Source organism: Puma concolor, chromosome D2 (assembly GCF_028749965.1).
Source record: "Puma concolor isolate L17-30 chromosome D2, mPumCon1.1.hap2, whole genome shotgun sequence".
NCBI classification, from domain to species: domain Eukaryota; kingdom Metazoa; phylum Chordata; class Mammalia; order Carnivora; family Felidae; genus Puma; species Puma concolor.
In genome coordinates, this window is record NC_141677.1 from 34,841,671 (window position 1) to 34,855,111 (window position 13,441).

At 38.5% G+C, this 13,441-nt stretch overlaps 1 protein-coding gene across 4 annotated transcripts in view; it reads right to left on the reverse strand.

Annotated features, from left to right (window-relative positions):
- CFAP70 (cilia and flagella associated protein 70) overlaps positions 1-13,441 on the reverse strand; it is a 113,474-nt gene that overhangs the window by 47,759 nt on the left and 52,274 nt on the right. For all 4 annotated transcript variants that reach the window (XM_086680002.1, XM_086680003.1, XM_086680000.1 and 1 more), the window contains exons 14-17: positions 8,613-8,673; positions 8,102-8,296; positions 6,044-6,175; positions 169-294 (exon numbers count right to left, since the gene is read on the reverse strand). In XM_086680002.1, coding sequence (XP_086536128.1) covers positions 169-294; positions 6,044-6,175; positions 8,102-8,296; positions 8,613-8,673 — 514 coding nt within the window. The remainder of the gene's footprint in view (positions 1-168; positions 295-6,043; positions 6,176-8,101; positions 8,297-8,612; positions 8,674-13,441) is intronic.

A 13,441-nucleotide genomic window follows, 5' to 3' on the forward strand; every position in this document is an offset into this window, starting at 1 on the left:
TGTAGTGGCCTTATTTGTGTGGACATATTTATAGACTCTATTTTATTGATTTATGTGTCTGTCCTCTCATCAGTCCTGATGGGTTTTAAATAATTAAAAACTACTATTTGTTATACCCATATTACACAAATAATAGTAATAACAACTACTGGAAAGATCTTTAATTACCTCTTCATAATACACTGCTGCCATTTCAAAGTTCTCATTGACTTCTGCTTCAAATGCGAAGAGTCGAAGCTGTTCATTGCTTGTATAAATGGTTGAAAGAGTGTGTTGGACATCATCTGGCATGGTCTGTCAACATCAAGATGTTAGTTAGACAAAACAAAGCAATTACAAGTAGAGAGTCTTATAAGAATAAACTAGATGGGAGACCTCAGTCACAAGGTTGAAAATGACATTGGAGTTTCTTATAGTTCAATATAGTAAGAGAGTAAGAGTGAACCAAGAGAGACATATCAAGGATGAAAGAGAAGGTCAGGTATATGAATACCAACAATCTAAGCTCATGGAAGTGAGTAAAAATTAATTAGAACAGAACTCTCCTCCTCAGCACTTAGGGCAGTCAAAATCCTTAAGTAAGCCTCCTTTGACCTCAAACAGCTTCCTTAATTTTCTCTTGTGTATGGGATGAATATTATCATTTTTAGGTGCCATGACATGAAAAAGGTTGGTAAGCACTAGCTAGAATCTTCAAACATCAAAAAAATAGGAGACTAAGGATAAAGCTTTGGAAGTTACCTTTGCACATTCAGTGGGATATATAAATATATCCCCAAAAGGAAACATTTTAGAAATAGCCAGAAAGGTAGGGAAAAACCCAGAAAAATATTATGTCCTATATACCATCCAGGAAAGCAGTTATAGTATAATCAGTAATCTCCAGGATCAGAAGCTACTGCCAAGGAAGACCTCCAATTCTTTAGAATTTAGAAGTAAAAAAATTATCAGTGACATTAATAAGTAGAGTTGCTAAGGGATGTAGAGAGTAAAGCTTAATTTGAGATGGGCCAAAGAGAGCTCCTGGTTACAGATTATGTCTCTGTTCTTTGTTCTTTTTGATTTTGATGATCTTGACCTCCAAATTCCTCCAGCAACATACTACAGTGCCTAAACCAGAAATACTCTACCTCTAATATCCTGTTCCAAGAACCTATGTTATAAGCCTTCAATCTTTTTGTCACTTAATCCCCTTAAAACTACTCTCTGACTTTATTTCCCTCATTTCTAATATACCTGTCTTTTCCCAACTGTGTAATACCGGACCTCATGGCCATCCACTCATACTACTCTTACCAGCAAACTCAGGTCCCAGGCACCTTGTCCTTTGTCTGCACTTGGCCTGAAAATTCCCAAATTAAAACAGTCCTACAGGAGCTGCTGATTGGTCCAGAGGAAGACTGCATACACACAGAAATCTCTGAGCTGCCACAGATTCTTTGGCATTCAGTCTTAGCTAAAGGCCTTTCATACTCAGTAATCTATGTATTTGTCCTTGTTTAGCAACACATTCCATAATACTATGATGCAGTGTCTAAATTTTCTTTCTTCAAGCTTTTCATTCAACCCTTACTCCCTTCATTGTCCAGTAAACACATTACTTCGCAGAGGAAATGGAAATCATCGGGCCAGGGATACCTCAGCTTTTGAACACCATACTGATATAGTTTATTTCTGTATCCACTGTATCTCTTTACTTTCAGTCTGAAGAAGCATCACATCCTTCTCTGTTGCAAGACAAATCTTTCCATCTAACTTCTTGATTCTTTCCCATTTGTATATACCCTGGGTTTGCCATCAATTATTCTCTCTTTCCTTCTATTTTTAATTTCTCCCAGTCTGCTGACTCCTTCTCCCAAACCGATGGACATGCTAAAGGCATTTCTAGCTTAAAATGAAAACCTTGATAATTTCTGGCTACTATTTTCCTACTTCTTCCTTTTATCTTCCAACTTCTTTTTCCAGTTTATTTATTTATTTTCAGAGAGAGAGAGAGAGAGAGAGAGAGAGAGAGAGAGAGAGAGAGAGAGAAAGAGTGCACAATCAGGAGAGGGGAAGAAAATAGAAGGAGAGAGAGAGAGAATCTTAAGCAGAGAGAGATCTGACATGGGGCTTGATCTCAGGAACCTTGAGATCATGACCTGAGCTGAAATCAGGAGTCGGACATTCAACCAAGTGAGCCACCCAGGCGTCCCCCAGCTTCCTGAATTTATATTTATCTGTTTCCTAAGCACTCATTTACTCCACAATTCATTATAATTTGAATCCTCTCCATTAGTCCAATGATACTGCTATGTAAAAGTTAATAACCTCTTTATTTTCAGATCCAATGAAAACTTTTCAAATTTTGTTTTTCTTTTTCTCCAGTTTTATTCAGATATAACTGTCGTGCATCACTGTGTAAGTTTAAGGCACATAGCTTAATGGTTTGACTGACATATATTGTAAAATAATTACCATAGTAAGTTTAGTTAGCATCTATCATCTCACATGGACACAATAAAAAGAAAAAAATTTCTTGTGGTAAGAACTCTTAGGATTTACTCTCCTAACAAGTTACAAATATATCAAACAACAGTGTTAGCTATAGTCATCATGCTGTACATCATATCCCTGGTGCTTGTTTATCTTGTAACTTGAAGTTTGTATCTTTTTTTTTTTTTTTTAATTTTTTTTTCAACGTTTATTTATTTTTGGGACAGAGAGAGACAGAGCATGAACGGGGGAGGGGCAGAGAGAGAGGGAGACACAGAATCGGAAACAGGCTCCAGGCTCCGAGCCATCAGCCCAGAGCCTGACGCGGGGCTCGAACTCACAGACCGCGAGATCGTGACCTGGTTGAAGTCGGATGCTTAACCGACTGCGCCACCCAGGCGCCCCGAAGTTTGTATCTTTTGACCGCCTCGTTCCAATTTCCCCTTCCCATTCCCCAGCTTTTGTTTTTCATAACTCCTAGGAATATTTGACAATGTTGACTACTTTTTCTTCTTAAAATTCTCTTCCCTTAGCTTTTGTGACACCACTGTCTTCTGGTTCTTTTGCTCTTTTAACAATTCACTTATCTCCTTAATTAATTCTTTTATTCATCCATCCCTTAAATGTTGGTATTTCTATAGTGTTCTACCACCAGCTTGCTTCTCTCTCTACTTATGTTTTCCTCAGCAGCTCCATCTATAACCATAGTTTAACTAGCATCTACAAGTATATCTTGTTTTATTGAGCTTCAAAGATATTGCTTTTTTTATTTTTATATTTTTACAAATTGAAGGTTCATGGCAACTCTGTGTCAAGCAGGTCTGTTGGTACCATTTTCCAATAGCATTTGCTTACTTGTCTCTGTGTCACATTTTGGTACTTCTCACAATATTTTAAGCCTTTTTATTGTTAATTATATTTGTTACGGTGATCTGTAATCAGTGACTAGGACTCAGTGAAAGCTCAGATGATGGTTAGCATTTTTTAGCAATAAAGTTTTTAGGTTTTGTTTTTGTTTTTGTTTCTGTTTTAGAGAGAGAGTGTGTGTGAGCTGGGGAGAGGGCCAGAAGGAGAGAGAGAATCTTAAGCAGGCTCCACACTCAGTGTGGAGTCTGACACAGGGCTCAATCCCATGACCCTGGGATCATGACCTGAGCAGAAATCAAGAGTTGGACGCTCAACTGACTGAGCCACCCAAATACCCAGCAATAAACTATTTTTTTTTAATTTTTTTAATGTTTATTTATTTTTGAGAGAGAGTGAGACAGAGTGTGAGCGGGGGAGGGCCAGAGAGAGGGAGACACAAAATTGGAAGCAGGCTCCAGGCTCTGAGCTGTCAGCACAGAGCCCGACGTGGGGCTCGAACTCATGGACTGCGAGATCATGACCTGGGCTGAAGTTGGACGCCCAACCGACTGAGCCACCCAGGCGCCCCTAAACTATTTTTTTTTTTTTAATTTTTTTTTTTTCAACGTTTATTTATTTTTGGGACAGAGAGAGACAGAGCATGAACGGGGGAGGGGCAGAGAGAGAGGGAGACACAGAATCGGAAACAGGCTCCAGGCTCTGAGCCATCAGCCCAGAGCCTGACGCGGGGCTCGAACTCACGGACCGCGAGATCGTGACCTGGCTGAAGTCGGACGCTTAACCGACTGCGCCACCCAGGCGCCCCTAAACTATTTTTTAATTAAGGTATGTACATTGTTTTTCTAGACATAATGCCATTATTGCACATGTGATAGAGTATAGTATAGTGTAAATATAACTTGTATATGCACTAAGAAACCACAATATTAATTTGACTCACTTTATTTTGATATTTGCTTTATTACGGTGGTCTAGAATCAAATCTTCAGTATCTCCAAGGTACACCTATATGCACTTATGGCTCCCCAAATCTCATCTCCAGCTCAGATCTCACTCTTGAGAAAAATCCCACAAGAGCTAATATTCAAAAGTAATTTCAATATCACCTACCTCCCACTAAATCTGCTTGTGTTTTATTTCTTGTCCCACTTACTGGTACTATCTGCTACCCAGTCATTGAGCCTTAAACTTAATCTTTGCCCCCTTTTCCTACTTACTATGTAATAACCAGTTAACATCACCAGTTTCACTGCATCTAACCCAACTGACACACTGTTATCAGTGTTTTTCATAAAATGTAGATTTGATCATACTATTCCCCAGTGTAAAATAATTACATTTATTGCTTCCAAAATGCTAATAATAGAAAAGGCAAAACTTCTTTCTGTGGCATACAAGGTCTCCATCCATATTCCCAACTCCCCTACTAGGAACTTATTGATCCCTGGCTTCACCTCCTGTTTCTCTGTTCCTTAACCAGTTTAGCATCCGTTCCCGAACTATATGCAGTTTCTGTGTATTCCATATGCTTCCAAGTTTCCAAGCTTTTGTGATGTTACTTATGACTCAAATACTCTGAATCCTCCACCTTGAGAATTTTTTAGCCTTCAAGCTCAAGCCACAGCTCTTCTGTGAATCCTTTCCTGACAGGTCTCAGGACAAAGTTGATTACTTTTTATTTAGGCATCTCCTAACCTGCTTTACCATGGACACACCCCTTCACAGCATTGACCTCACCCTGCTACACTTATTTGTATTTTATGTCTCTCTGTCTACTAGACAGGGATTCCTTGGAGGCATAAGGCAACAGTAATTACCACCTAATGTTCAATTTTCAAAGCAATTCATCCAAGTCATCTGTGCCCAAGGCAGGATTGTTCTCTTAATGCTAGCTAGAATACTGGACATTCCTCACCTTCCTCTTCCAGAAAGCCTAGACAAGTTGAAAGAAAAAATGATGGTGACAGAGAAGAAAATCAAGTGAAGGAAAGAACAAATAGAATAGAGGGTTTGAGGAAGCATAGCTGCTTAGCGACTACCAATAGGACAAAAAGACTTTGGTTTTTGTCATAGTTTTCAAATAAACCACAACTGTATACATTTAAAAATGAGCAAATGAAGGCAATATGCAAGCTGTGCAAATACAGATATAAACAGATAAATGGGAGGAGGGGGCCACCTGGGTGGCTCAGTCAGTTAAACGGTCAACTCTTGATTTTGGTTCAGGTCATGATTGCACGGTTGTGGGATCAAGTCCTGTGTTGGACTCCCTGCTGAGCGTGGAGCCTGCTTGGAATTCTCTCTCTCCCTCTCTCTGCCCATCCTCCCCACAAAATAAATAGATAAACTTAAAAAAAAAAAAAAAAACAGACAAATGGGAGAAGAACAGGCTACCCGTCCAATGAAAAGGCATGTTTGAAGCATCATTGTCATATAGGTCCAATATCTGAAATCTCATAATGTTTCTTGGTTTTGATTGCCAGTATCAGAGAACAAACTAAGAATTACACACATTCACAGAATAAATAAAATGATGATTTTTGTTTTACAATTTGCATTAGCCGATTTTATTTATTGTTTTAATCGATCACATTTCTGTTTGCTGAATTAAGGAAGAAAGGAATCAAGGAAGGAGGGAATCATTCAGAGACTTTGAGGCCTTAAAGAGAAAAGGAAGGGCTCTCAGTTATTGATCACCTACCTGGTTTAAGGCCACATGCATCTGATCCACCAAGAACACATAGAGCTCACTAATAAATGTCTGCAGTTCCTCCTGGCTTTCAAATGATGTTGTCTTCAAATACTTCTCTCTCACAATCTTTACTACAGCATGCTGTAAGAGGTACAGATCACCCATTTGATAACAGAGTCCAGTACCATGCTGACAACACAGGCCTCCCTTGAGCATCTGGTCTAAGGCTCATCAGAACTTCAGAAGATGATTGGTTTCTCCTTTGGTGACTGATAAGAGTGTCAGCTCTGATTTTCCTCTGATATCATGTGAAGAGAGTTATAAAGCTAAAGAAGACCTCAGCATTAGGTTTATGTATTACATCTCTCATCATGGCCACATGATACAAGAGAAAAAGGCCTGATTTGACAGTCTAGAGAATGGAATTCTGGTTCTAATCCTGCCACTGTACAACCTCAAAAATTACAGTTAGTACCTCATTTTCCTCATTTGTTATATGGATGTGTGTTTCTGGTATTATTATCTTACTTCAGAAGATGATTGAGAGGGGCGCCTGGGTGGCGCAGTCGGTTAAGCGTCCGACTTCAGCCAGGTCACGATCTCGCGGTCCGTGAGTTCGAGCCCCGCGTCAGGCTCTGGGCTGATGGCTCGGAGCCTGGAGCCTGTTTCCGATTCTGTGTCTCCCCCTCTCTCTGCCCCTCCCCCGTTCATGCTCTGTCTCTTTCTGTCCCAAAAATAAATAAACGTTGAAAAAAAAATTAAAAAAAAAAAAAAAAGAAGATGATTGAGAAGCCAAAGAAAGATAACAGGTAGGTGGTGAAGCTTAAAATGCTGTACAAATAACATATTGCTATAGCCATGACAGCTTTTATTCCCCTTAAGTTAATGTTATTGTCAGGTTTTGTACTAAGCAGTTTCCATGCATTATATTATTTAATTCTCATAATGAACCCATGTGATAATATTAGTATTATCCCTTATTGTTAGGCAAAGAAATTGAAGCTCAAAGAGGTAAAGTCACCATCCAGCTAGTAATGGCAGAACCAGGAATTAAACTAAGTTGTAATCATGCCATCTACTGAGAAGAGTGTTTTGCCTCCATCAGCATCAGTGTTTTTCACTTTATTACTTCCATGTGCTTTCTTTTTATCTGTTTAGTACAGGACAGGACACACAGTAAATGTGCTCAGAGAGGCAATCCAGTGTAGCAGTTAAGAATATGAGTTCTGGAGCAAGATTGCCTAAATTTAAGCCCCATCTTTAACCTTTACTATCTCTGTGATCTTAAGGAAATTACTTAACCAGTTAATATTGCATTTCTCCATCTGTAAAATGAGGAATATCTACCTCATAGGGTTGTTGTGAGGATTAAATTAGTAAAATTTGAAGCATTTAAAAATTTGTCTGGTGTAAGCAAACACTCAATAAATGTTAGCCATTATTATTTGGGAAATTATTATTAAGTAAATATTTCTCAAATCTTAGTGATTGTGTGGACGATGGAAAGGTTGGCAATGGGAGACAGAGTAGTCATGGAATCAGTAACATGTACAGAGTTTCATCCCTGCAACATGAAACCTGTCTCAAAACTTGCCCCCCTCAAGTAAAGACTTAGTTTCTTTTTTTTTTTTTTTTTTTTAAATTTTTTTTTTTTTTTTTTTTTTTTTTTAACGTTTATTTATTTTTGAGACAGAGAGAGACAGAGCATGAATGGGGGAGGGTCACAGAGAGAGGGAGACACAGAATCTGAAACAGGCTCCAGGCTCCGAGCTGTCAGCACAGAGCCCGACGCGGGGCTCGAACTCACGGACAGCGAGATCGTGACCTGGCTGAAGTCGGCCGCTTAACCGACTGAGCCACCCAGGCGCCCCAAGACTTAGTTTCTTAAAAGCTCACACGTGGAATGGATACTGAACCATTCCAAGGCTTTGCACAAGTAGAGTTTGTGGCATTCTATCATAAGGCACATTGCTAGCAAGAATGTGGAAGCATAGCTGGACAACTATAATTAAGAATGTAGAGAAGATGCTTCACAAAAATCCATGGAATAATTAAATGAATATTTACCTTGAGTTGTTCTTTGAAAGCAAAGTATTTTCCAGAGCAGTTAAGTTCATAGTTGAGCTGGCACTTCTGTTCCTCTAGGGTTTCACTATCCATATCACTCCCTAGTTTGGCCACCTGTTTTCCAAACATCCTGTGATACTCATCCAGAATGGCTCTAGAAATATTTTTGATCTGCATGTGGTAGTCACTCACCGCCTAGGAAAATACAAAATGTCTGGAAAGAGGCCTCAGAGAGATCAAGATGTGTAATGGAAGTCTGAAAGTGGATTGGGTTTTACATTCAATACTGCTTTAGGTACAAATTGCCCTTTTCAGCTCAGAGACCAGCCAAAGACTAAACACTATACACTATTCACTGTCTGCCACTGGTCACAAACAAAACCAGGAAGGGAAATATATGCAGCTACAATTTCTCACCCCTTCTGGAAAACATACTGAAGAGTCCATGCCTTATTTTCAAATGGGTATACTCAACATGTTATTATAGTTTCACCTTAGCTTTGGCACTTGCCTTTTGAGCTCCTCCTGTCCGACGGGTAAGAGGCGGCCTTGGCGGAATCATATCCTTGACCCTGTACCAGGAAAAAAAAAAACAACAAAAAATAAACAATGATCCGCAGATTTATGTTCTCTTATTCATACCTCCAAAGAGCCTATACGAGGGAGATCTAAGGTCTGTTCCCACATCACACTTGAGCACTGTGCATTTCTCTCATATAAAAGCCTAGATGTGAACCATAGAACAATATATGGCTGTGAACTAGATAGGGAAGAAGCCAGGAAGCAGCTACTCAGAAACTAACTAAGTTGTACTTTTTTTGGCTAATTTGAGCCCTGGCTTTACTCTCACACATTTTTTTAAACTGCTATTGCACTCAAGAGACTGTTTGACTCAGGAGTTGGAAAGATATGGGTGTTATGATTTTAGGTGCACTCAGAAGAGTCTCTGATAGCATGAAGTTTTGGAAATCCAAATGGTACAAGGCAAGTGAAAGCTTTTCTTTCCTGTCCATCGAGGATAAAAAGTGTACTCTTGGTCATAATTTATGACTGCATTCAATTACAATAATGATACCAGACTTTGTGGTGAGTAAGAAAGTATATTTTGTCACTGTCAACCTACTTATGCTAAACTTTCTACCTTCCATTTTCAGGAGACCCTACAAAAACTAGAGGAAATTAAGTTCTAGTTCTTCCTCCTTGTAGCTTCAGATTCCTGCTGAAGTATATAGTACTGCCTTAAAGTTTATAATCAAATTCACAAATTCAATTTTTCTTTAATAGGTCATATGTAATTGTATATCTCTGCTCTTGATTTCTAATTTTAATTTTATTTAATAGGTAATACAGTCATGATTCAGAACTTAAGAGGCATGAAACAACATATACTAAATTGTCTCCTTGTTATTAGCCTTGTTGACAACCTTGTCTTCCAGCCACCCAATTTCCTCTCCAGAGACAACGTTATCTATTCACTCATTCAAAATATATACTGACTGCCTATTATCCATCAGTCACTTTTCTAGATGCTGGGGATAGAGCATAAAACAAAGTAGATAAAAATTCTTGCCCTCATGGAGCTTGAATTCTAGCAGGGAAAGAAAGACAATAATTAAGATAAATATGTTAGTGATATGTGCTGTGAAGAAAAATAATGCAGGAAGGCAAATAGACTATGTTGGGAGCTAGGGTGGTGAAGTAGGGAAGCACATTTCATCAAGACACTTTACTGAGATGCTAACATTTGAGGAAAGACCTCAGGGAAGTGAGGAAGCAAGTTGTGTAGATATCTGGGATAAGAAAAGTATAGGCAAAGAGAACAGAAAGTGTAAAGGCTTTGCTGCAATAATGTGCTTGGCATGTGTGAGGAATAGCAGGAAGCAAGTATGGCTGGACTGAAAAAGTGAGAGCAAAGTACATACAGAATATGTAAGGAGTTGTAGGCCATTGTAAGGACTTTGACTTTTACTCAGAGTGTGCCAGGGAGTCACTGGTGGTTTCTGAGCAGAGGAGTTACATCAGTTGACCTCCATTTTAACACAATCATTATCGAATGTTGTATTAAGAATTGTCCAAATGTCCATCGACTAAAGAATGGGAAAAAATGTGGTACATCCATACAGTGAAATCTAATTTAATAACAAAGAAATGAAGTACTGATACATGTTACAGTATGGATGAACCTTGACAACATTACGTTAAACATGAAAGTTGCACACATCCTAGGATAGGATACATGCTCAGAAAAGACCAGAGAAGACCCCAAGCTTCCACCACTGACTGACCTACAGTCCCAGTGCAAGCAGGAAGTGAAGGTTGAGGCAGAAATGTAAACAGCCTTGTTAAGTGTTAAAAGAATGCTCCAGTATGGAATCATTTGCAGACAAAAGAAATATTTTTTGTTTTATTTTTATTTGTTTGATTATCTTAAGATCTTGGCATTTAAGGAAATCTCAATCAAAACATTGGCTGAAAAAAACAAACAAACAAAATAAACCAACCCACATTGGCTAAACACAATCTACCACTTCAACAATTAAGAACAGCAAACCCTGGGGAAGGGGAAAATCAGATTTCCAAAGTTTGTATAATATCCAAATGTCCAGTTTTCAACAACAAAAAATCATAAAATGTACAAAAAACATAAAAGTGTGCCTCTTTCGGGGCGCCTGGGTGGCGCAGTCGGTTGAGCGTCCGACTTCAGCCAGGTCACGATCTCGCGGTCCGTGAGTTCGAGCCCCGCGTCGGGCTCTGGGCTGATGGCTCAGAGCCTGGAGCCTGTTTCTGATTCTGTGTCTCCCTCTCTCTCTGCCCCTCCCTCGTTCATGCTCTGTCTCTTTCTGTCCCAAAAATAAATAAATGTTGAAAAAAAAATTTTTTTTTAAATAAAAAAATAAAAAAAAAAAAGTGTGCCTCTTTCAAAGGAAAAAAATAAATCTATAGAAACTGTTCCTGAAGAAGTCCACACTCAGATTTGCTACAAAAAGATGTGAAATAAAGCAATTTACTCAGGCTCAAGAGCTAAAGGAAACCACAAACAAGGAAAGAGAAATCAGGAAAATGATGTATAAACAGAAAGAAAATAGAATATCAGTAAAGAGACAGAAATTTTTAAAAGAACCAAACAGAAAGTCTGTAGTTGAAAAGTACAATAACAGAAAGGATAAATTTACTAGAAGGTTCAACAGATTTGGTCAGGCAGAAGAAAGAATGAGCAAATTTGAAGAGAGGATAATTGGAATTACACAATCTGAGGAACAGAAAGAAAAACAAATAAAAAAAAGTAAAGAGAGCCTAAAATCTGTGGTACACCATCAACATACACAATGTGTGTGACCAACATATACCCTATGAGAATCCCAGAAGGAGAAGAGAAAGGAGCAGAAAGAATTATGAAGAAATAATGGCCCCAAACTCCCAAAATATGGAGAAAGACATGAATCTATATATCCAAGAAGCATAACAACTTCCAAGCAGAATAATCTTGAAGAGATCTACATTAAGATAACTTGTAGTCAAATTGTCAGAAGCCAGAGACAAGAGAAAAACTCAAAAAGCAATGAGAGGAGTGACTTGTCACAAAAGATAAACAGATAATTTCAATAATGTCAAAAAGAATAACACAAGCCATGGAGGCCAGAGGTACTAGAGTAACATATTTAAAGTTTTGAAAGAAAAAAGAATGCCTGCCAAAAATTCTATATACAGCAAATTATCCTTCAAGAATGAAGAAGAAATTAACAAAACAAACAAAAACTAAGAGTCTATCTTAAATACAGAGAACAAACTGAGGGTGGATGGAGGGGTGGGGAGAGGGGAAAATAGGTGATGGGCATTGAGGAGGGCACTTGTTGGGATGAGCACTGGGTGTTGTATGTAAGCCAATTTGACAATAAATTATATTTAAAAAAACTAAGAGTCTATTAGTAAGACCTAATTTATAAGAAATGCTAAAGGGAGGGGTGCCTCAGTGGCTTAGTCAGTTGAGCATTTGACTTCGGCTCAGGTCATGATCTCAAAGCATGAGTTCAAGCCCTGCATCGGGCTCAGTGCTATCAGCATGGGGCCCACTTCAGTTCCTCTGTCCCCCCCTCTCTCTTTCTCAAAAATAAATACACTTAAAAAAAAAAAAAAAAGAATGCTACAGGGAGCCCTTCAGGCTGAAATGAAAGAACAACTAGTCAGTAACTGTAAGGTAACTGAAGAATAAGGAACACTGGTAAAGGTAAACATGAAAGCCAGTATTATTGTACTTCTGGTTTTAAACTCCTTTTTACTTGTTTGGGGAGCCTGGGTGGTTCAGGTCATGATCACATGGTTCGTGGGGTCGAGCCCCACATCAGGCTCTGTACTGACAGCTTGGAGCCTGGAACCTGCTTCAGATTCTGTGTCTCCTTCTTTCTGTATCCCTCTCCTGCTCACCCTCTGTTTCTCTCTCTCAAAAATAAACAAACAGTAAAAAATTTTTTTTAAATAAAAATAACCCCCTCTTTACTTGTTTGTAGAAGGCAAATGCACAAATTATAATTAGAAATATTTGCTAATAGGCACACAATGTATAAAAATATAATCTGTGACAATAATAATATAAAAAGGGAAAGATGGAGATATAGAGAGGCAGGGTGAATAGTATTGAAACTTAGTTGGTATTATTCCAATTAGATTGTTAAAGGTTTAAGATGGTCATTATAGGGGCACCTAGGTGTCTTAGTCAACTAAGCATCCAACTCTGGGTTTCTCCTCAAGTCATGATGTCATGAGTTCAAGCCCTGCATAGGTCTCTGCACTGTTAGTGCTTGGGATTCTCTCTCTCCTCTCTCACTGCCCCTACACTGCTCTTTCTCTCAAATAAATAAACAAACTTTAAAAAAAAGATGGTCATTATTATTTCCAAGGTAACCACTAAGAAAAAAGAATGAAGATTCAAATTACTAAAATCAGAAATAAATATGGGGACAGTACTCCCCATTTTTATAGAGGTAAAAAGAATTATAAGAGAATACCATGAACAGTTGTACATCAACAAACTGGATAACCTAGATGAAATGGACAACTTCCTAGAAACACAATCAAAGCACTATGGTACAATATAAAAAAAGTTTTTTAAAAATTGCACTTATTTATATGTGACATGGGTGTATATGTGTGTATTTTAGGAACTTTAACTCCAGAAGGATAAATACCAATTTTTTTAAAATGGTTATCACTGGGGCACCTGGATGGCTCAACTGGTTAAGCATCTGACTCTCGATTTGGGCTCAGGTCATGATCTCATGGCTTATGGGATCAAGCCCTGCATCAGGCTTTGAGCTGACAATGCAGAGCCTGCTTGGGATTTTC